The sequence below is a fragment of the Ursus americanus genome, chromosome 8 (genome assembly GCF_024610735.1).
Source record: "Ursus americanus isolate L20-20 chromosome 8, mUrsAme1.1.p, whole genome shotgun sequence".
Classification (NCBI taxonomy): Eukaryota; Metazoa; Chordata; class Mammalia; order Carnivora; family Ursidae; genus Ursus; species Ursus americanus.
Genome location: NC_142134.1, coordinates 42,104,445 through 42,129,045, shown reverse-complemented (window position 1 = coordinate 42,129,045; position 24,601 = coordinate 42,104,445). Strand labels below are relative to the sequence as shown.

Genomic DNA, 24,601 nt, shown 5'->3' with positions numbered 1-24,601 from the left:
ACATCACAAGGGAGGAGGAGAGGTAGAGAGATGAAGGGGCTCCGGGGCCAGGAGCAGGCGGCGAGGGCCCGCACGCCCTCCTCCTCCCCGACGGCTCAGCCCCCGGGGATTAGCACGTCGAAGGAGCAGAGGCCAGACGCCACCGGGAGGGAGCGAGACCCGGGAGCGAGGGAGGGAGGGGAGGCGAGGAGGGGCTCGGAGAAGGGGCGTGGCCGGCGCGCAGGGGGAGGGCACTGGGAGGAGGGGCCGCTGCTCGGCGCTCGCGGCTCTGGGGGCTCGGCTTTGCCGCGCTCTGTGCACTTGGGCGAGAGCAGAACGTGGAACGGAGCTCCGATCCCAGCGCAGCCACCGCGATGAGAGGCGCTCACGGCGCCTGGGATTTTCTCTGCGTCCTGCTCCTCCTGTTCCGCGTCCAGCCAGGTGGGAGAGCGCCCCGGGCACCCGGGCCGCGCCCCCCGCCCCGGTGTAGCTTGTGCCCCCGAGGGCTCGAACCCGTTGGGGGGGGTTCGTCAGCAGGGGTGGCTGACGGCCCTCCAGTGCCCGTGCTTTTCAGGCTCCGGGAAGGTTCGAGGCGTTGCCGGGACTCTCCTGCGCCCTGCCTCGCTCACCTGCGCGAGGAGCCCCTGCCGCTGGTGGCGAGGGCGCTGAGCTGGGGGTCGTGCGGAAAGGAGGGCAGCGAGGGGGCTCAGGAGTGGGTGAGGTGCGGCTGCAGGCTGCGTGCTAGTTCGGGGTTGCTTTTGTGCGGAGGATACGCGGGGGCCGAGGCGGGCGGGTCCGGGGTCCGCACCCAGCGCGTTATCTCCGCCGTGCGAGGCGCGGCCGCTGCTTCCTTTTGTTAAAAGTTGCGCGTGTGTGACCGGCGCACTGGACGAGCAGCCCGCAGGTTCTTAGCCGCGCCGAGGGCAAAGTTGGAGAGCCTTTTCTTTGCTCCGCGGCTGCCGCTTTCCAAACCGCGGGCGCTCTTTGTGGCTCAGATCTGGGGACAGACCCGCTGCCTCCTCTCCTCGCGGCGTCCCCGGGCCCCCTGGATAGGCATTTTGCCCGGGGAGCGCGCGGCGTGAGGCTGTGGGGCCAGACCCGCGAACCTAGAGGTGGCGGCTACGGGGACAACTTGGACAGGGCGTGCGGAAAGCAGCCGCTAGGTTGCAGACTTTTTGCTGTTGTAAATCCCCTGCCAGAGGCTCGCCCCTTTCCGCCGCGGTGCAGTTGCTTTCCTGCCACGCGCCTCCGAGCGGCTGGTGGCTGCGTTTGCCGCCTGCTCCCGGAGGAGGCAGGGACAGTGCGCTGGGACGCTCAGGTCCTCCACCCGGCCGCCTCCCGGGCTCCGCCAGTATGCCCGGACAGGCTGGCGGGGCTCTGCAAGCCGCTGGAATCGCTGTCTGCGACCAGTAATTTCGGGTGCCCGTTTTCTTTGGGAATTTTGAGATTTGCAGCACCCTTTCCCACGTGATAGCTACACTACTTAAGGGCCGCCTGGGGCGGGGGTGGGAGATGGAGTGGAACTTTCTGCAAATCTTACTTGGATCTGAAAGCTGTAATGAAAATCCGGTTCTGTCTGCGCGGGAACTTGGGGCTGAAGGTGGAGGAGGAGGATTTGCAGGCTCCTGGAAGCCCTCGGTCAGATTCCCTGCCCCTTTTTTTCTGGGTGTCGCTAGTGCGCGAGCGAGTGCAGGTCGCCCTGCTAACCCTTGAAACCCTGCTCTCTCCCAGGTCAGTTTTTAAAAACCTTTAAGGCTACCCCGATGATGCAAGGACAGAAAGTGAGTCTGAACTGGAATTTAAGGGCTTAAAAGCGAAGCGTCGCTAGGAACTATCGTGGTGCTCAATTGACCACTGGTCCGTTTTCCATAAAGTCTCAAGGTGCAGCCTCTCCACTCCCAGGCTTGAAAGGCATTGTGAGGGCTTTCCTGTGGAGGAAGGGAGGCGTTGCATCTGGACCGTGGGCGCGCGGGGGGGGGGGGGGTCATTAGTGTGTGCCCGGATTCCGTGGCGGATTTGACCGCTTAAGCTTCAAATGACACGTTTGGTTCTTACGTCTTTGTGCCTTGGTATTTTTAATTTCAGTTACGGTATGTGTACGGACCGAATACGGCACTAGAAAGACAGACCACACAGAATAGCTCCCTTTTTAAACATTAAATGAATTCGTTGCTTCCTTCTTCCTCATAATTATTCCTTCTCCATCCAGTAGATTTTTGGCAGAGGGAATTTTAAGGTCTGACTCCTGGGGGGCAGTATGGTATAGTGACAGAGCCTTGAGCTGCCCTTCTGGTTCTCCTTTTCCAGCATTTATTAGCTGTGTGCCCTTGGCAGGTCGTTTAAATTCTGGAGATCCCAATTTTCTCAAGAGGACGGTGAGGCATCTGCATCATGAAGGATCCTTTGGGTCCCAAATTCTCCTTTTCCAGTGTTCTGAGTGTAGACTACAGTTTTTCTGAATTCTTTTCCTGATTCCTTTTTGTCTCCCTGAAATTCTTCTGCCTCTCCTGGTTACAGGGACCACTCCTGGTATGCTACTGGTCGACCCCTCGCTAATGCAGGGAGGTGTGGTTTATCCTGCTCTCTCCTCCATCCACACAGGTTTGCCTAGTTTCCCTTGGAATTCAATCAAGGAGGTGCCAACCCTTTAGGACCCTCCATCCCCACTGCCCTCGGTATTGACGATTCCTGAGCCCAGCAAGATGAGCCCGCAGGGAATGGTGAATCATACTTTCCCCTTGTTCCTGCAGGTGTGAGGCCAAAGTCATACCCAGCAGCTGGCCCGGGACATTTTGGTTCTTATCCTGTTGAGAATAATATGATGGTCTTGTAAAGGGATCCCAGAAGTCATTTATCCCCATTCTGGTCTTTCCCACTCATCCACACATTTTTTTTCTTACGACTTGATAAATTATGTATGCTGTGTTATTGCAACACATTTTCTGATGTGCCTTAAATTTCACTTCGTGTGTTGTACATAGTTGTTGTTCTTTATTCAAACCTGGGCCGCGCCCATGCTGGGGAAGGGGGGCTTTACGCCGTGTAAAGCCCTGGAGGTCGTACTCTTACCATCCCTTACCATTTTATAGCTGGAGAAACTGGCTGAGAATTAGTCAGTTACAAAATAATCAGTGGTGAAACCCGGCATTAGCCCCACATATATACCCGACTGTATATCCATTCACGTGCCTTAATAGATTCAGTTGTGAGATTCATTTGAAACTATTCAGGAAGCACATGCTACAGGCCAGGGTATTGTCGGACGTTCTGGGAATACAGGATGCTCAAGGTCATTACCTTCCAAATTTTGGTAAAAAAGACCTAGGATTGCCTGTCTTAGGATGTCTTCGTGTTCTCAGTTCTAAGGGAGGTATTCACCGGGGAGGGGAGTCATTAAATGTAGCTTCCCTGGAAGTATGTAGGCAGCTGACCCTGGGCAAGAGGACTGTAGGTGTTCGCTGTCCCATTCCAAAGGCCCTCAGAAATGAAGATGAGCTGTCTCTAAAATAATGGTGGAGGTCAGTTGAGATTTTTTCCATCCCCTTCTCCAAAAAATAAAACTGCTCTTAGCATTATTCTATACTTGTGGCATACTTGTGGAAGAGCAGACTTTGAGGAATGAGTTAATACCACTGGTCATTTACCCCGAATGGGCACAGTGAGGTAGAGAAGGGCAGTTTCCCACTCCTAGCCCAAGACAAATTCTCAGAAGTGTGCCAAGTGTTTAGTGGGGCTTCCCTGGTAGCGCGTTTAGGGACGGATGTGGTGGTGGTGGTGATGGATTTTGCTGCCGTTGTTGACGGCTGCTAGAAGTTGCCCTTAGGATTTGACTCATTTCCTCAAGTCTCCCCCCAGCTGATTAAAGGACACCAGGAAATGAGCCACAGTGTCCAAGCGGAATTCTTGAAGCTGGCCTTGCAGGATGGGAACCCCTCAAAGGCCGTGGTCAAGGCTGCAGAATGGATTTAGTTTAACAGCCGGTGGACAGGCTGGGACCGAGGGAAGTGCTTTATTTTGCCATATTCATGTGTGGTTAACTTTCAAAATAAGGGATTGAAAGACTTGGGAAGGGATCTTAAGTATGCAGCCTTTCATAGGCAGCCTCTGGAACTCAAATGGGTAGCTTCCTGACTGCAAGTCCAGGGTGAGGAGTGCCTACCAGGGAGTGAGCAAAGATACAGGTGTGAAGCTAGGGCAAAGCCGGTGTAAATCTTTGTTGCAAGGAGGGCACTTTGAGGAAGCCTGGCCTAGGATCTCTGATTTGGGGCATTTGGGACCTGAGACAGCTCATCTTTTTTTTTTTTTTTTTTTTAAAGATTTATTTATTTATTTGTGACAGAGAGAGACAGCCAGCGAGAAAGGGAACACAAGCAGGGGGAGTGGGAGAGGAAGAAGCAGGCTCACAGCGGAGGAGCCTGATGTGGGGCTCAATCCCGTAATGCCGGGATCACGCCCTGAGCCGAAGGCAGACTCTTAAGGACTGCGCCACCCAGGCGCCCCTGAGACAGCTCATCTTTTGACTTCAGACTGTAAATAGGTAGAGGTTACTGGCTGACATGTTTGTCATTCCCCCACCCTCCCCCCCGGGATGCTTTTTAGGAAAACACCAAGGCAGTACTTAAAATCTGGAGAATTTATGTCAGGATCTCAATTTCTCTATTCTTTTGAAGAACTGAACTCTGCCCCTCTCGATGGGACCTGTGCTGTTTAGGAGACTCCAGGAGATACCGCTCCAGGGCCAGCCCTTACACATGCAGGCATTTAGCCTTAGGCCCTGGTGAGCGTCCGTGGGACCACACAGGTACCTGGTGCACAGAGCACAGGCCTAAGGAGTGTAGACAGCCTTGTATCAGTCTGCTAGCTTCATGGCTGACACCCTTGGGGCCTGGGAGCAAGTCGCTTACCCTGCTGAAGTTACTTTTTCGTCTTAGTTTCAGCTGTGTGACTTTGGCAGATTCCTTAATCATTCTGTGCCAGTAAATGTGTTTCTACATAGAGAGTTTTTAGAATGGTGCTGCCTGGCACGCTTCTCCTACAAGCTCAATACGTGTCAGTCATAATTATTATCTGTAAAATAGGACTTCTTGTTATTCCTAACATGGCATAGTGCCCACTCTAATATGGTTGTCCTAAAAATCAGAAAGAAACTCTTGTACAGATGCCTGGCACAGGGTCTGGGATGGGACAGGCACCTCATAAGTGAGTGAGCTCTGTATGTAGAATTTGACAGTTTCTCTTCTGTCATCTTTGCAGGCAGGTATCAGTAAGTACTAACATGATGGCTTTTAATGTGAAATCAGCTTTAATTTTTGTTTCGCATTTCATATAGCTTTTGAGTTGGGAAGCACTACTCGAGACTGAACAGATCTTGGACTTTTTTTTTTTTTTTTTTGCCCCCCCAGAAAGAAAAACAACCCAGAAGATTTCTCCAATGAAAACATTCACATCTGCTGATTCTCCCATTCATCTTCTGCCTTAGCCTCCATGCTTACGTTTTGGTTTCGACACAGTTGGTTAGGTATCTCCCAGAACATCCTTCTATGACAGCTAGGTTTTCAACACTTGCAAACTTTAGGCTAATTTGTTATCCAGGGCAGGTGGCATCAGAGTTAAGACCTTGGGCTCTGAAACGGACAGTCTGGGTTTTTATCCAGTTTGGCCCTTTGCCAGCTCTGGGAGAAAATGCTGCTTCTCTGGAGGCTTCGGTTCTTCATGTGTGACCCAGGGGTGGTGGCATGGGCTCCCCAAAAGAGTAAGTGAGATCATCCACATAACGTGCCTAGCATGGTGTCCCTCGTGGGGACAGCATGGGGACTCCATATCAGGCTGATTTTATGTGCCTCTTTCAGCTTTGTCTCTTAGAAAAAAAAATTGGAAATGAATTAAAACCAGATTAGGCAGAGTGGTGTTTGTTTTGTTTTAGTAGTAGGATGAAATGTATACATTTAATGTCTAGTTTTTTAAAAAAAATCCACTCCTAGTGGCAATGTGTAGTTCTCACTGGTTCTTTGTTTCACCTTATTCTTAGCCCGTTTCAGTGGATACAGATTTCTGGATGAGAGTTGAGGAGGGGAAAGTTTTGTAAAAGGGCCATTTTCTCAAGGAAAATAAGTAAGCGTCCAGGAACCCTATTACCTTGTAAAGTGGCATTGAAAGCACCTTAGGAGTGAGGGGCTTTTCTGTGACTGCCTTCCCTAGGAGTGAGGGACCAGGCTGAACTCGGCCATTGCCCCAGGCTAGACACATACATGGTTATCATGTCCTGTTCTCCAGCCCTTGTACAGGACTTTGAACACAGTAAATGCTCAGTAAACATTTCAGAAAGGGCCTTAAGGAAAATCTGTCAATCCCTAGGCCTCGGTGCTTGCGGGGAGGACAGATGTGGGCTAGGGGTGGGGGAGGGGTGGACTAAGAGCACAGCCTCCGATTTAAAGCGAATTTGGTGTCAAAAGAAGCGCAGAGTGCTCAGGCAGGATTTCAAAGGACAGGAGTTTATGTCTTGGTGGGCAGATGATAGAGATCAGAGATCAGTAGAAGTGTCCATGTGGGAGATAATATCTGACATTAATTTCTGTGTGTTAGGGGATAGAGTGTCTGTAGTTGAGGCTTCCGTTGGAAGAAAGCTGTGGGAACAGGGGACAAGACTTAAGATCTTATCTGAGGATTGTTCAGTCTTTCAGGTAGTATGATGGTTGGGGTGGGTCCGGAAATTGGAGGGGAAGAGGCTGGAAAGGTGGGCTCTTGGATTAGCCTCGAGGAACATCCCAGGGAGGGTGTATTTAGTGTTGAGTTTGGTCCGGATTCTGAAAAGAGCTTTGAGGTCAGGGCTAAGGGGGACCTGACCCAGGAGTGGCCCTGTGGGTTGTGCTGACTAAGTCAGGGCTGCTCGCTCCACCATTCTTTGCATCCAGTCCCCAACCTGCTCCGAAAACTTGGACACCCCCTTGCGGTGGGTAACCAAGACTCAGGGAGGTGCGCGGGCGCACGCACGTAACGTGTGTGTGTGTGTGTGTGTGTGTGTGTGTGTGTGTGAGTGTGTGTGTTTACATTTTAGTAAAATACACATAACATTAACTGTCTTAATCATTTTGAGGTGTAAGGTTCCATAGTGTCAGGTACATTCACGTCGTTGTGCAACCCATCTCCAGAACACTTTCCATCTTGCAAAACAAACTCTGCGCCCATTAAACACTCCCTGTCACCCCTCCCCCGGCCCCTGGCAACCATCATTCTGTTTTCTGTATTTATGAATTCGACTACTCTAGGGACCTCATATAGGTGGAATCATTCAGTATTTGTCGTTGTGTCTGGCTTGTTTCACTTAGCATAATGTCTTCAAGGTTCATCCATGTTGTAACATATGTTAGAGTTTCCTTGCTTTTTAAGGAAGGAAATGTATGGATATGTGTACGTGTGTCTGCATATGCACATGTGTTAGTTTGTACCATATTTTGTTATGCCTCCCCCTTTGGCTGTTCTGAATAATGCTGCTGTGAACGTGGGTGTACAAATATCTAAGGGAGAGTTTTTCAGGGGCCTCATTGGGGATGGTCCGTCTCATGGCTGAGCTATGTGTTGATGGGGAGCTGGGTAGAGGGACGGTCATACTCTTTAGGTGGTCTCTGGGTGAAGGGGTGAGGGCCTGGGTGTGAGAGTATGTGCTCTGGATAGAAGGGAAAACATTTAGAAGACATGAGGAAGGTAAAGGTGGCCGACTTCATTCACTTGGCAAATTCACGGGCGTCTTGGATGTGTCAGGCATGGATGAGATTGAGGGGAAGGGGGGAGCAGGCATTCCCGTAGACATGGGTAACTGGGAGGACTGGGGGTACTATGAAATAAATGGAAAATAAAACCAGAGGAGCAGCAGCCCGTTTGAGGGGAGGAATATGATATGGGTCTCTGTTGTACTTATTTATTGACTGTTTACAGGCTGTCTTCATTTGAAACTCAATTTCACAGACACGATGGTAGATACAAATGAGATTCTTGTTAGGGTCAGGTCCACGTGAGGGCAAAACTATACCCCAAAAGTCAACAGAACATGGCTGTGTAATAGTAATGGTAGGATTTGGGGATTTTTAAAGAATTGTGTGTTGTGGATCAGTCACAATGAAAGTAAATTTTCATGAAAACAAATATATAGCAGGAAGCTCATTCTGCATTTCTTCTCCGCGTTAAGCCATTTTTAAAGGGTGTTCATTGGCTTCCTCAGAGAACAGAATGGACATTGTGGGTTTGAGGGAGGAGGACACAGTTGATTAAAGCTTTGGCAAATAGGCCCTTTGAAGGCAACTTAAAGAAATTGGATTTATTAAGCTGGAGAAGATAAGGTGAGGAAGTTTTTGGGAATGACAGTGTTCAAATATTTGTAGTGTGTGAATGAAGAATGGGACAAAATGAGAATAGTTTAAATTGCCCCAGAAGGAAATTGAGATTCTTTTTGGGGGGGGATTCTTTGATTGGAGGCTTGGAAAATACTTTGTTGCATTACGAGGGTTAGTTATAGGGTCTTTGCTGCAAGTATGAGGAAAGCCATGTAATTGTCACTTTGAAATAGTTAGGTCCTGCTTACCTCAGCTGGTTTGATGACCCTTTAAGGGCCCGCCTGAAACCTTTTCTAAATAAAATAACCAGCCGTTTTTCCTTCTTCCCTGCCTGGGCTTTGGGCAGAGTGTTTCTCTAAATTCTGGTTTGACTCTAACACATCCATGAACTCTTCACAATTTTTGACTATATTGAAAATAGCCAATAAAGAACCCACAGCTTAAACTTGGGTTATTGATCTGTTGGGGGTTGGGGGTATCCAACCACAGAATGGATGGTGCAGTGTGATCACGTAAGCCGAGTGCCAAAGGAAGAGAAGCAAAAGGAAGTTTCGAGGTATAGAGACATCGGTCATTGATCATAATTAACCCTAACCAAAGAACGATCGTGCTCTGTGATCCCCCAACTGACTGGTAATTTTGAGAGAAAGCCAGCCATGCTGCATGTGGGCCGAGAGATCTGTAAGGATGAAGGAAGTCCTTCTCCCTTGATTGCTCAGGGATGGATTGTTCGCTCTGTGGTTTACCCACCACCCTGACTTCCCTTCCCATCTGCTCTTTCCCTTTGGTCACTTCATGGTCATGGCTCAATGGCACATACCAGATCAGCCAGCCGTCCGGCGGGGGGAAGGTGGTGGAAATGAAATTGCAGTTCAACAGCTTCTAGTTGACTACGCCACTTCACTTGTCAGGTTGAAATGTGTGATGATGTCTGAGATGTGATCCCTGCCTTTGAGGAGTCTGGGAGCTTCGGGAAGATAAGGGCTGGGGTCAGCGCTAATGTAATAGGATTTGTAATAAGATTTAAATAACAGTCCTGGTCCAGAAGCCAAGATGCATGCATATTCATTACCCTTGGATTAGAAGGACTAGGCATCATTTCTGGAGGAGAGGGGCTGAGTCAGAGGAAGATCTGGGGCCCAAGTTAAATCTTGGTTCAGGAATTGGGTAAGGTGTGAATCTGAAAGGAAAGGGTTTCGGTTAGCCAGAAGACTCCTATTGGAAAGAATCTACTGGAAGATGAGATTGGGTAATTTCTAGGATTTTTTTTTTTTTTAAATTCGTCAGTAATTGCAGTATTTCCTACGATACCATATGTGGGGAGATTTTTGTTAAGTGTAATCTGGTCAAGTAGTTACTTATTCAGAGAAATCAACTTTAAAAAAAATGGAAAAGTACAGACCTTACTTTTGCATGTATTACACATAATGTATGTACAATGGAAATCAAGAGTAGGTCCACGGATATGTACTTGGAGTTGCTTTTAAGTCCAGGACTAATTACCCTCCCTCACCTTCGTACCTCCTCACCGCCAGCCAAGATTACAGTTTCCGTAGGCTCCACATGCGATAGCGGTAATAGATGGGTTTTGGTTCTTATTAGCAGATTTTAAATATTTAGTAAAATGATATTCCAGGCATGTAGCAGTATGCATAAATCCATTCATTAAAAAAAACAAAAAACAAAAAACAAACCCACTCCAAAAAGAAACAGTAACAAGCCCCAAACCTCCCAACCTTGATAATAAGGGTCCTGTATGGTTTAGGACATCTGGAGATCCTGCCCCGGGTTCTCCAGCCCTGCATTAGAGGGGAATTAGAAGGGAATTAGGGGCACTGGGTATTGGCCTCGCAAAAGCAGTGAGCCATGGGTGGGGCGGTGGCTGTTGGTGGAGGAAAAGTCAATCGCGTAAAGAAAGGGTGTGTGGTGGTACTCACCAGGGGAGTGCCTTGTTCCTGACCAAGTGGGAAAAAATAATAGGGAAAATGAAAAGAGGAGAAACCCATACTTACTCCTTTTCTTGTATCTTTAAGTTCCTGAGTGAGGCAAAATATCTAGCTTCTTTTGGATTTACCCCAGGTGACTCAGGTTATTTCAAAGGGTGTTTATAAAATTCTACAAAACAATCCCGGGCTGCCAGTGATTTACATAGAATGACCTCTGTAGGCAGCGGGCTTGCTTAGCGGAGTTAGAACAAAGGAGGTATTCTCACAAAGAACTTTGGAAATTATTTGGTGTGTCTTTTTATTGGAGAGAGGTATTTATAGAAAGGAATCTAATATAGATTTGGCTTCTGGGGAAAACACTGGCGATTTTGTAAGTGTGGTGGGGGGTGGGGGCATTGGCTCTCTCTTACTCTACTTGGCTGGTGCAGGTTTGAGAGAAAACAAGAGCGTGTTTAAAAAAAGGGAGAATTATTCTACTTGGAAAGACTACAGGTACTTTTAAAGTAACTCGGTTTTTTGGTTTGTAAAATGTTTTAAATGCATTTCCATTCTAGTTTTCACAGATTTCTTTTTTAATGGGCGACATTGAGTCCGCGCACCTTGGGAAGACCTTCATTTTAAGAAATGGCCTGGTAAAAACCACACGGGCTGGTCATTAGGCTTTATGTCATTGTTAAATTGAACCCAGATTCTTCATTCAAAATACGTCATTCGAATAGCCGCTTGAAAATGCTTAATTGGGGATGTGGGAATGTTTTCTTCCTACTTATCACAGTAGCGTCAGGATATTTACTGCAGGCAAATAGTAGATACCTTTCTAGCTCAACCAAAATGCACCACTTTCGTAAAAAAAAAAAGAACCCCCCCTTTTGCTTTTTAAAATAAACTAGCATATGTAGAAGGGTTTATGAATTTTTTAGTAGATCTGAATGTGTAGCCTAATTTACATTTCTGCATTTTCAGGGGATATTATTTAAAATGATCACCTTAGCTTCAGGATGACTGCCTGCAGGAGAGAGGGTGGCCGGGGGAGTGGATGCTGGAGGGCTGAGGTGGTCCAGTGCCCGCACGTGAGGACGGTCCGTGGCCGGTGTAGCCGGCCTCTGTCTCCCCACCGGAAATCTGGAGCAGCAGCTCTGGCCATAAAACTGTAGTGCTTAAGTCTCATAGCTTCTCTCTTGGTCCCTCCTAGTATCTTTCAGACTGACCTTACACAGTAGGAATTCACAGATTTGTTCATAAATAATTATTAAATCACTGGGGGAGGGGGCATAGCAGTGAACACACCAAGCAAAAAGTCTCGTCATCTTGGGGCTTCTGTTCCAGTGAATTCTTTCTGTCTCATGAGCCCAGGCTCCCCCAAAGAGCCCAGAAAGAAAAGAAAGCCTAGGGTCTCTCATAGAAAGCAGCTTAATTTAGATTTATTTCGGTTCCACATTATGGTCAATTAAGGAAGGAAGCTGAGAAAGGTAGGGTTTCTCAGAGGGTCAGCGGGGACTAGGTTCATGGGGAGGGAGGGGCCGGAGAAGGCAAACCAGAACAGGGCAAGAAGAGAAACGGGGGAGGGGGGCCAGGGGCCGACTCAGTGGGAGGTTTTGAAGATGTGGGTCCCTTGAGTTCTGTCTGCCACAGGTCCTGCCCTGGGAAGGGCTGAGCCCCTCAGTGCTGTTGCAGCTTTTCACCGCCCCAGTCTCTGTAGTCCAGAGTGGGGAGCCACTTGAGCTGGTGTTCCTGGAAGGACTCACCAAAGGGGGTTGAATCAAGTGTGTGTAACATGGGGGGAGCACAGACAGGTGTCTTCACTTTCCGGATTTCGGGGAGACTTTCCTGTGCCCCAGTGTGTTGTCAGTCTGGAGGCTTGGAATCCTTTTTCTCGGAATGTACCAGAATGCTTTTTCACAGCTGAGAGAGATGCTTCAGGGGTCCAGGCTGAGTGCTCTTCAGGATGTCTCCAAGGACTAGAGGCTCTTTGCTTCCTTTTAAAATTCATCCTTTTCTTGTTAAAATTGGACCATCGTTGGATTTAATAATAACTACACTCCACTGATGGCACTTTGTGTCCCACTGGTCAGCGGCTGACAGGTATTCTGGGCATCATGCCCCACTCTCCCGTTACTGTAGGTGGCCTGGGTGAGGTGACAGCAGCTTGGCTTCAGCTGACTTTCTGCATTTTGGCCTGAGAGTGGTCTTTCGGAGATCTATGAAGTGATAAGCTCTCTGGTTTCAAATCAAGGACTCCCCCAAATGAGAATTGACCCTGTTGAACTCCTGAGGACTGGAAAGTTCTTCTCTGTCAGTTCTTGGGCATGGAGTAGGACTGTTATTGCCTTTGGTATTGTTAGTGTTGATTAGCTGGAAGGAATCCAAGATACCGACTGTCCAGCGATGGACAGTGGTACCCCTTTGAGTTGTGGGCAAGAAGGTATATCCCCAGTGATACAGCTTTGGTGGAAGGACTTCAAGATTCCTCGGGGGCCTGGTAGGAGGTCAGCTAACAATTTCGATGAAACGACCAGCTTGAGCTGCACAAGTGTGGGTACTGAAGTAATTACGGAATCCGTTGCTGTCATACCCTTGCCCCAGGTTTGACAAAAGACTCGTGTTTGTAAGTCAGAGAATTCTTTCTGTCCAGTGAGGTCATCACTGGTTAGTACCGACTGTTTTGGGTGAGAATTTCAGGGCCTAGTTTAAATAGACCCTGTTTAAGTTTGCTATCAGTTAACTAGAGAAAGGTTTAAAAAAAAAAAAAAGTAGGGTACCTAGAACTTTTAGACTATTCCTTGAGTGGTTTGAAAACCTAGTGGTAACCATTTTATTTTAAGATGGAACAGTTGAGGAGCGCCTGGGCGGCTCAGTTGGTTTAGCGCCCGATTCTGGGTTTCTGCTCAGGTCACAGTCTCAGAGCGTTGAGACCGGCCCTGTGTCAGGCTCCATGCTCATCTGGTAATCAGGGAATCTGCTTGAGGTTCTCTCTCCCCCTGCACACCACAGCCCCACCCCCCCACCCCCTGCTCACACACGTACTCTCTCTCTCCAAAATAAATAAATCTTTAAAAAAAAAAAAAAAGATGGAGCAATTGAACCTCACATTAACTTTAAAATAAATAAATTACAGAGGTGCCCGGCTGGCTCAGTTGGTTAAGCGCCCAGCCCTTGATTTGGGCTCAGGTCATGATCTCAGGGTCGTGAGATCGAGCCTTCAGAGCCTGCTTAAGAGTCTCTCTTTCCTCTCCCTAAAACCCCCTCCCATGCACTTGTTTGTTCTCTCTCTCTCTTAAAAAAGAATGAACTATATACATATATGTATACACACATATGTGTGTGTGTATATATATCTAAGTATATAAATCATGGGGACGTTTCAGACGTAGGTAGTAGTGTAATGAACCTTCCTATACCTGTCGTCCAGCTTCCCCAGTTGGATCAGCAACCAGCCTTTCTGCCTCATCTCTGTCCACTTCATCCTCCCATTATTTTGAAGCATATCTCATGCATCGTGGGATTTCATCTATAAATGTTTTCAGCATCTAGCTCTGAAATACAATTCCCTTCCCCTAAACATAATGATAATGCAGATGTCACAGCCTTCCAAGTCAATATAATTCCACAGTGTTGTTGATAATCCAGTGTTCACATTTCCCCTACTGAAATAAAATAAATCTACAAATATATAAATATATATACACACACAAATATGTACACATTTGATAAAATCCAAATGAGATTCCCACATTGCAATTGGTTGATGTGGTCTTTAAGTCATTTCTTATTTATTTATTTATTTTTAAAAGATTTTATTTATTCATTTGAGAGAGAGATTGAGAGACAGAGAGAGTACAAGCAGGGAGAGAGGAGGCATCGGGAGAGGGAGAAGCATACTCCCCACTGAGCTGGGAGCCTGACATGGGGCTCGATCCCAGGACCTGGAGACCATGACCCGAGCCAAAGGCAGACGCCCAACCACCCAAGCCACCCAGGTGCCCCCATTTCTTATTTATGATAGGTCCTATTCTCCCATTTTTGTGGAAGAAACTGAGTACTTGGCCTGTGCAGTTTTCCACAGTCTGAATTCTGCTCAGTCTGCTGATTGCATTCCTGTGGTGGTGGCTCACGTCCTCTCTGGTCCCTGTGTGTCCTGTAAATTGGTGATTTAGAGGTTTGGTCATATTCAGGTTTGATCCCCAATAAAACTACTTAATAATTGGTGTGTTCTTCTGTTATTTCACTTTCTTTTTTTGGTGTACCTTTGGGTACTGGCAAAGATTTGTATTTTTTCACCCTACTGGTTGTTTTATGCTGATACCTTTTTATAATACCCTTGTTTTGCTCTTGGGAGGGTGTGCTGTTTTCTGTTGGTTTCCTCCTGTGAGTGACATTTAAATTAGCTAGAAGCCTGTTCTTTCTTCTCCCCCCTCCCCCCTCCAGCTTGGCATTTGAAGCAATATCCTTTCACCCCAGTGACTATCTGTACAATCAGGGAGCATATGCTACTTTTCAGATACTCTTCCCTCCCCTAATTTTCCTGATAGCTATACTAAAATTGCTTTATCAGAATATATCATAATCATATATTCTGCTGTCTCCTTTGTTACCACTCTTTTTTTCTACTCGTAAATACATATTTGATGCTGGCCACTGGTCCTTCTGTCCTGTCTTTCCTGGCAGGTTGGTTTTCTGCTTGATGCCTCAGGAAGCACTCACGGGATGTATTCCCTGCATTCTGTGTTCGTAAGAGCTCATCTGTCGCCTTTATACTTCAAAGTCAGGTTGGCTGATATAAAATCCTTGGCTCATCTTTTCTTTGTGCAAGTATCTTTAATATTTTACGGTACTGTCTTTTGCCATAAAGTGTTGTCAAAGTCTGCTGACAATCTGATTTTCTTTGCCTCACGTTTAACTTGGTATGTTTGCCTAGCTACCCAAAGGAATGTGTTTTACTTTTATTCTTTGAAGTCCAGTGGTAGTTGACAGTGCTGGCTGCTCTGTGTTGATTTTTCTAGGGACGTGATACGCCACTGAAATATGTAATTACCCAGGAAGGTTTGCTCGTGGCACAGCTTTTACTATGTGCCCTATTCTTTTGCTCCGGCTTCAGGAACTCCCGTTGTGTGTGTGTTAGATCTTCTTTGCCTGTCTTCTATGTGGATCACTTCCTCCCAAATGTTTTTAGCGTCTTCGTAATTTATGTGAATTAAAACATTTTGTTCTTCTCCATCTTCCAGTTCTTTTAAGGCACTGTTCATTTTATTTGCTCTTTGTGCTTTTTTTTTTAAAAATAACCTTTCATTTCTGAAATGATTTTTTTCCTTTTATATCTAATTCTTTCCTTAGTTCTTTACCTTCTTTAACTCAAATCTTCCATTTTCTCTGATCAACTGATATCTGGGTTTAAAAAATTCTGGTTTATGTGGTTCTTCATAGCTTCTTTGATTTAATTTCTTTTAGCTTGTTTTGAAATGCTGGGTTGGAGTTTACATCTGTTTTCTTTCTTTCTGGCATGATTTTATTGTCTATACTGGGAATGTCATTCTGCTCCTTGTTTTTTCTTTAAGTAACTATTTGGAAGTCAGCTGTGGTTCTTCTCTGTTGCTCAACATGAGTTTTCCTGTATTTTTTCGTGGGGCCAGTATAGCTTTTCTAGTTGCACAGTTCTAGAGTACCACTTACATTGTTTGCATGGAGTGGTGTGTGGACTCTACTTTTCAGCAGTCTAAGATCTTTCATTTTTGGTCCCCATACCCGCCTGCCCACCCCAAACTTTCTCCCTGTTTTGCTTTTCTTGGATTCATCCCCAGCAGTTTCCCCTTCCTATGGGGCTTTCTCCTTTCTAGTTCATTCATAAGAATCTGACCTCCCCCAACCTAGAACATTCCAGCACTTAGACATACATGGATCATAATTCCCTCTGCACTTAACAGTGAAATTAGAACCTGCAAAGCCATCGACCAGTTTGCATGGGTATTCTCAGAATGGCTCCCCGAACTTTCCAGAGAGTATCTAATGGAAGTTCTTGAAGCTGTTGATTGTCCTCATCTTCTCATTTATAGGGTTCATGGGAATACCTTATCCGCTGGTTCTGTTGTAGATATTGTTCCTGGGTTTTTGGTGCTGCTCTGTTTGTCTCTTTTTATGGTTGGGGTGGGTGCGGGTGGGGGAGATCAATAATTAGGTTGCTACCACTGTAGCCACCTTCCCAGAATCTACATAGACTTTTTTTTTTTTTTTTTTAGATTTTATTTATTTGAGAGAGCATGAGTGGGGGGTGGAGGGAGAAGCAGACTCTCGGCTGAGCAGGGAGCCCGATGTGGGACTCCATCCTAGGACCCTGGGATCATGCCCTAGCTGAAGGCAGACACCTAACCGACTGAGCCACCCAGGTGCCCCTATGTAGACTTTTTAACATAAGATTTGGTAACCTTTTCGGGACCAAAGCAGCAAAGTCTTAAAACATCACTGGTAGCTGACTTTAAAAATAATGTTCTTCCAAAATAAGTTATTAAAAATGTGTTATAGAGAGAAAAGTTAGTGCTTGCAGCTTTCTGAAAACTGGAACCGAACACTTGATGGTGTACCTAGCATTAACTTCTAAGCTTACTTATGACAAAATGTAATGGTTGAAATCCTCAGGGTACCAGGAAGCTCCTGTCTGACCTGTTGTTTCTGAGGGAAATGTATAAAAAGTGACACCCTTTCGGCTTTGTTTGGTGTACTAGTCCTTGAGTTCCGAAGGAGAGAATGCTATTTTATGGTTTTAAAAGCATTAAACCACATTAATACTTTTAATACCATCTAATAAAGATGTAATCATTACCTAATTAGGTGTATTTTTCACTTTAAGCTTTTTTTCTCCCATAAAAAATTTGCGTATCTTTAATTATAGTCATTTGAAAAAAAAAATGCTTCCAGGGCTTGACATAATATTAATATAGATTTCCAAAAATACTTAATTTCTTTCCTCCAACTTGAATTTCCTTTAGTTGGCCATTGATTTAAATTACCTACTAGAAGTTTCCAGTTATAGAATTGGCCTCTTTAGCCCCCCTGCTTTTAAGGTTAGCCATTATTGTAAAGTCATATAGGAAGGAGTAAAACTTTCTCAATGGACATATTGGAAAACTTTAAAAAAAAATTCTGGAAAACAGAGTAAGATCATTTCAGACATTTCCTCTTATTTGCTATGAAGAGATAAGAAGAAATCATTCTGAAAACAGAGCTGGTCATGAAGAATTCTTTGCAAAAGGGTAGCAGGCTTAATGTGTTGCTGTGAGTGAATGTCACCCAAGAAAGATTAAGGGACAAGTGAGCACTCATTAAGCAAATTGACCAGCAAGCGTTCTGATGAATGTCGCAACAAATTTGAATAAACGAATTTTGTCCATTAGTGTGCTTTTAGCCCAGTGTGATTGTTTTGGTCTAATTATTTTTTATTATTTTTTTTCAAATGTAAAATGACTGCAGAATTAACTATTGCAGCAATTTTCTGATTAGCAATTGAGAAAATTGGTGGATGGTATCCGACTCCTCACCAAGACATGTCTGTGATGTGATAGGGCCGCGTGCAGGAACACAGACCCTCTGGGGAGGAACAGATTCTCACCCACTGCAAATGGGAGCTGGGAGGCCCCACAGGATCAGCATGGGCTGTGTGGGCTTGGGCTCGGGCCCTCAGACGGAGTGCACCAGATTGAGGTCTGATGTGCTGCAGAAGTTGTATTTGCCACCCAGTGTCACTGTTCTGGAGTCCTGTAGCTGTGACTGGTGAATTCTGCAACATTTCCCACTTCTAAAGCTTGGGGATTCGAGAAATCTGTGCCCGAGTGTCTGCCAAAGCTTGTCAGGGGGACCCAGTGCGAGGCCGATTTCTAGGTGTAAAAGCCAGGCAGATTTGCTCACTCAAGAAAATCTGTTTTTTGTAGGTTTGCTTTGACTTCCAAGATACAGATACTGGTACAATTTTTTTTTCCTTTTCTTTTCTCTCTCTCTCTCTTTTTTTGTTTGTTTGTTTATTTGCTGCACTAATGCTGTGGGTTTCCTTTGGTAGCTGATGGTCTTGGGGGGTTGGGGAGTACCTGCTTCTCCATGTGTGGTCCTGGACCGCAGCAGGGGCATCACCTGGGACTTCTCAGAAATGCAGACTCTCCTTCCCCACCCAGACCTGCTGAAATGGGAAGCTCCGAGCAGGGCCCAGCGGTCCGTCTTAACAGCTTTCCAGGTGACTCTGGTACAGGCTGAGGTTTGCGAACCTGTGGTCTTACAGTCCGTGGGGCTTTGTCACAGCGTCAGGGCAGTGATCATTGAAAAGTTAAAGCTCGTGTGGCCTCCCGAATGTCAGACCAGGGTGCAAGTCTCCGTTCTCTTTCTGTTGCACTAAAAAGATAGATATGAATTTCGATTAGTCCAGACAGGAAAACAGACGATCGCAGTGCTGTGGGATGGTGCCTCTGTAGAGGCGGCAGGGGGCCTTCAGAAGAAGGTGCGCATGTGGGGGAGGGGGGACAGGAAGGCCCCTCTAGAGGGGGTATTGCATTGTATTTATTTTATTTTATTTTTTAAAGATTTTATTTATATATGGGAGAGAGAGAGTGTGCGTGAGCAGGGAAGGGCAGAGGGAGAGGGAGAAAGGATCTGAAGCAGACCCCCCACTGAGCAGGAGCCCCATGTGGGCTTGACCCCAGGGCCTTGAAGTCATGACCTGAGCCGAAACCAGGAGTGGGTGGTGTCACCCGCTGAGCCAGCCCGGCGCCCTGAGGTGGTGTTGTGAAAGGACAGATACGATCGTGGCTCTGTCTGATTCAGCCCAGGTAGAGCCCCCTCCAGGCGTCCCGTGTCTCCTGGGCGTCTCTGTTTTGCACACAGCACCTGCCGTCACCTCGGCTGTCCGTGCTTTCGTCACTCCTTACAGGTGTCCTGCTCCTTGGCGCTGTGGCCTCTGCAGGAGCCGTCCCTGTGCCGGCATCCCGGGGCCCACGGTGCTCCCTGTCTAGTGCACGCCAGACCCCAACCAGACCCCAACCGGCATGTTGCCTTTGCGCAGCTTTTCGGCCCCCCAGGGTGGGTCAGGTCAGTTCTCACTGTACAGTGCATTTCATCACCCTCATCACATTGTAATTATACAATTGTATCGGTACTGCTTTATTGCTCATCCGTGGAGCCAAATAGAAATTGCACGAGGGGAATAGTCCTCGCTTATTCCCTTGCTGCCCAAGGGCCCAGCAAGGAGCAAACATTCAGTAAGTATTTTTAGATGAATGAATGAATGGATTGTGGGGGGGACAGTCCCCTTCTTATCCCTGGGTCATCGGGCTGCTTAATGTATGCGGTTGGAGAGAGGTGTCACCTCCTAAGTTTTATTTATAGGATCAGTTGCCGCAGCCCCTTGCCGGGTGGCAGCGAACTCTCGTAACCTGATTCTAATTTGGGGTCTGGCTTTTGGGACACCCAAGAGAAGAAGTTCTTGAGTATTACTTCCCGGGGGGATGGGAACGGTGACAAATCCTCCTATCTTGGAGACATTCATAATACGGGTGCCAGAAGCCAGCACTGGAATGGTAAAGGTGGCATCTGAGACATTTCAGGGAAATGACCCTTGTCCCTCCCTTCTCCCCTCGGAGCCTCGAAGAAGGGCTGCCTGCTTAGCTCACAGAGCTTGATGCTGGGGCACTGTATGTATGCCCACCCACTTCCAAGTCCATTTACGAGAAGAACAGAGATGGCCTCCTTTGCCTTATTTTAGTCGGTTTGTCTTGACCTGGATAAAGCCGGGTTTGTCATTTCTGTTCTAGGAGAAAGCATGGCATTTGCTTCCCTGAGGCAACAGCTTCAAGGTGGGGGCATTTGTCTCAAATAAGACAGTAAGTAAGCGGTGCTGATATTTAATAGGATTACCAATAGCCTGCATGTGTATAATTTATAAAAATACATATATTGAGAAGGAGGGCTCAATTTTTTTTTTTTTTTTTAAGATAGGGTTTTCAAGACCCAGCGGGTAAAGATGCTGACATGCTTTTGGGAATCTTGCTTTTAATAGAACTGATCTGTTGCCTGTTTGTAAAGTTGTTGATTATGGTGTGTAGTTGTAGTTTTGTGTTTTTTTTTATATTTGAGATACAACATACTCTCTCATACCTATTGTAAACTTCTTTTAGATTAAGTGAATATAATACATGCAGTATGTTTTGGAACAAAAGTCATGAACACAATTTCTTACTCCCAAGAGCTGTAATCAGAATAGCTCTAATCTGCTGAGCTGGCCAGCAGTGTGGAGAGTGCACATGGCTATAATTCTATGTTTTGGTGCATGTATCCTTGTCTATCAGATGCCATTTTCCCTCCTAACTGCAATCATGCCACCTTCCCCTTCTCTTCTGCCCGTTCTGGATCCCAGCGTGGCTCTAATGTTTTCTCGGGTACTCCCTTGCCCTCCTCCGTTGCTGTCAAGGCATCATAGCAAGTAGTAGTAATAGGACCATTTACTGCTGCAAGGTGCACGTAGGACTTGGAGAGGAGGTAGGAATCCTGAACTATCTTACCGCCAGTTAGAGCTGTGAAAACTGAGGCTCGGAAAGGTCAAGGAGTTTCCCCCAATGTCTCACATAGCTTGGATTGGAATTCATGCTTGTCTGGCTCCAAAACCATCACCTCTCATCGTCCCATTCCTGTTGCTTCCCTTGCTCCCAGAAGGTCAGAGAAGCACCATCATGGCCAGGCTCTGAGCTGGCTTCTAGACTTTAAAATACTGCTGAATAAAGTTAATAGAAGTTGCAAGATTAGTACAAAGAACTCCAGGATACCCTTCACCTAGACTCTCTAATTGTTAACATTTTGACACAGTTCCTTTGTGTATATCCATATTCTTTTTTTTCTGAACCATTTGAGAGTAAGTTACTAACGTGCCTCCCGGAAGAGCCATCTGAAGGAGACTCTGCCTTGTAATTTACGAGAGCATTGAAGCCACCCAGAATGAATGCCTTCTGCCCTCCACCCCAGCGTGGTTCCCCCCCTTTCCTGTAGCGTGGGACCTCACTCCAAGGAGGGACACCTCTGAGGGTCTTGCTTTCACCCTCAACCTTAATCTGAATTTTTCAGATTCAACGCAGACCCTTAAAACTCATCGGCCTTCTTGGAAGTTGACTCTGTCTAGCACCTAAAATCAGAACCTCTTCTTGGCAAGGTAACACAAAGGCAAATCAAACGGGGCTTTCTGTAGGTTTCTACCTATTCTGTGAAGAGAGGAGAGGGGATTCCTCTCCGCTTGTTATCCCCAGTTGCAGCTAAACTGTTGTCCCCGCTAAGTCAAGTCTGTTTGCAAGACGGTTACCAATGCTGGTAACTTTTTCTGTGGCCACCGCCTCAGAAAAATTCCCTTTTAAAAAAAATTAATACTTTTGTTTTTACTTCCTTTGGTATAAACCAGCCCTGTGGCTATAAAACGACATTTTGAAAGTGGAAACAGAAGGAAAAAATGTTCTGTCTGGTCTGTGTATGGGATGGAGGGGAAGGTGCAATTTCCCTTATCTGACAGGTCCATTAAAAGCAGGATTTAGAATTTATTCACCAGTAAAATTTATTGATTTACCCGTTATGGTGAAAATGAGCTTAAATACCTATTTGAGCCAAGCATAATTCCTAGCGTTTTTTAGAACTGGAAAATCAGGGAAGCCTTTCAAAAACATAGATCACGTTTGGAGACAAGGTGCCTTAGGAAATGAACCCAAATGTCAGGATGAACGGATACAGACGAATATGGGACGTACATACAGTGGAAAATGGCGAAGGGTTAGAAAGGAAGTGTTGACACCTGCTAATACATGGAAGAACCTTGGAGACAGTAAGCTGATTTAAATAAGCAGGACACCAAAGGACAAATATTTTATGGGTCCACTTCAGTGAGGTTTCTAGACCAGTCAGTTCGTAGAGACAGAAAGTAGGAATGGTGGTTGGCAGGGGCTGGGGGCGGGTGGTGGTGGTTTGGGGAGTTTCTGTTCTGTGGGTACAAAGTTTCAATGATAAAGTTCTGGAGGTGGATAGGGGTGTTAGTTGTACAACATTGTAAATATATTTAATGCCACTCAATTGCATAATTAAAAATGGTTAAAATGATAGATTTTATGTTCTATCTATTTTGCCACAACAGAAATAAAAGTACCCCACTGGCATATATTTATGTTTTGTAAATACTGACAAGCCCGCCCCTTACTTATTGGCGTTTTATTTGACGTCATCAGGATTAGATGCTATGGAATGAGAGCTAGAGTTTATGATTGGCATGTAGTATTATTTCTTCACATTTTCATTTGCTGCGAGCACAACCTCCTTTCCCCCCCTGAACCAGGGAGCTGGCATTTTGAGGAATTCTCAGTTCCCGGTGAGTCAGCTTTGGAGCTCCCAGTGTCCACACGGGCCCACGCTGCCCCACGTGCCCAGGACAGTGCTCATGTGAAGGCAGTTTGTGCCCAGTATGTCCTTCTGCGAAATCGTGCAACGGTCAGCTGCAGCGTCGCTGTGTGGAGCGTGCAGCCTGAAGGGTCAGCTTGAGCTGAGACACGCGCACCGGCTCGTCCTTGGTGCTGGGTAGGTCTTGGGCTAAAGCTGGCCTCTCACTAGGATGGTTGACCTGCCCCCATGCTCTTTTTGCCCTGTTCCTTTTCACTTTGTTCCCCCAGTCCTTCTTTAAGTGACGGAAGTTAACATTGCAAGAGGTCAAGAGCTCCCCCACCACCCCCCCAACTTCGCAGGTGGCGAGGGCCGGGTGGTGGTTATTGTATTCAAATCCTTAATGCTTCTTATCTGGTTCTGATTTCAGTAAGTGCTTTCCAGAACTCAGAAACACGGAAATCTGCCTATTTACCATAGGAGCTGTGCTGGGCTATTGGGAAAAACCCCCTGGAAATGAGAAAGTTCCTCTTTTCTGTGGCGGGGATGGATCCTCGTATATTGTGCTTGTCAAATCCAGACCTTATCTGATTCCCCAAAGACCAACTGCATAATGGCGGATCAAGGTTTCCTCTCCCTGTGTGTCTTTGAGATCGAAAGAGGAAGTCCTGCTTCCTCCGGCATTGGCTTGTATTCTTAGGATGAGTGAGTAGGAAGTGTATTAAGTCGTCCTGTGAAAGCTGCTGCTGGCGCGCTATGCGTAGCTAGAAGAAATCGTGCAAAATAATCAGCTGAGACGGGCCCTTCTTTCGGTGTTGACTGATCGGACATCGCCGCATTTTCTGTTCACTTTGTAAGATGGAAGGACCAGGGATCGGAGTCCACGGATAGGCCCTTCTAATTCTGTGTTCACGCAGTAGTTTTATTTTTTTTTATTTTTTTTATTTTTTTAAAGATTTTATTTATTTATTCGACAGAGATAGAGACAGCCAGCGAGAGAGGGAACACAAGCAGGGGGAGTGGGAGAGGAAGAAGCAGGCTCATAGCAGAAGAGCCTGATGTGGGGCTCCATCCCAGATCGCTGGGATCACGCCCTGAGCCGAAGGCAGACGCTTAACAGCTATGCAACCCAGGCGCCCCCACGCAATAGTTTTAAAACAAAGTCTGTGACTCGTTACATTTATATCGGAAGAGAATCACCGCTCCTCATTCTTGCCACAGTTAGCTGAGTCCAGCCACTGCATCGTGACCCTCATGTGGTCTAAGTATTTAATTACAGATCCTAGAATCCTGGAGTTCTTGATGGCCTCTTTATAATTTTTCAGAAGAGGAGACCAAGTCCTAGAGAACCTCAGTGACTTGCCCAAGATTTCAAATCCACAACTTGTGTGTTTTCCCACCATTACATTTTGTCCCCTTCACACCCTTCACTAACTGCTCAAGAGCAAAAGTAGGCTGTTATACATTTTATCTAAAGCATACAAATATTGCCTATCTTAGCAGAAACCAATTAATAATTTTGCTAGCCTCCTCCAACCTGAGAAAAGCTGTGACAGATGTCCTATCTTTAAAAGGCATTTAGTGGAAGTTTGAATCTTCGCTGCCAGGTCCTCTTTAGTGAGTTTCTTAGAAGCAAGCAGAATATTTAACATCTCCTTGATCTTGGGGTGTGCTTTTCAAACAGCAAAAATAGCTGTGGGGGCGGGGGGGTCTTCTCTTGCCACCAGAGGGCATCCTTGTGAATCAGGAAATAGTGGGAGGATGGAATCGGGGGTCCCAACTCTGGTGACACTCCCGGTGGTCCAGTGCTGAGGGATCTGAGTGGGGAAGTGCAGCAGAGGACGGGCTGTGCGTGCTTGAGCCTGGGGTCCCAGTAAGAGCTGGAAAAGCAAGAAATGCAAATACTCCAGGAGAGGGTCAGCAGCACAGGTGACATAGCAGTGCTGGGTTTCTCCAAGCACGCACCTTACTGGTTCT

The 24,601-nt window shown here is 46.5% G+C and overlaps 1 protein-coding gene across 4 annotated transcripts in view; it reads left to right on the top strand.

Moving 5' to 3' along the window:
* The first annotated feature begins 267 nt into the window (after positions 1–267).
* The window catches only part of KIT (KIT proto-oncogene, receptor tyrosine kinase), an 81,454-nt gene continuing 57,120 nt past the window's right edge, over positions 268–24,601 (top strand). For 3 of the 4 annotated variants that reach the window (XM_045815888.2, XM_045815889.2, XM_045815887.2), the window contains exon 1: positions 268–420. In XM_045815888.2, coding sequence (XP_045671844.1) covers positions 354–420 — 67 coding nt within the window. In that variant the 5' untranslated portion in view covers positions 268–353. The remainder of the gene's footprint in view (positions 421–24,601) is intronic. The other variant, XM_045815890.2, reaches the window with a different exon arrangement.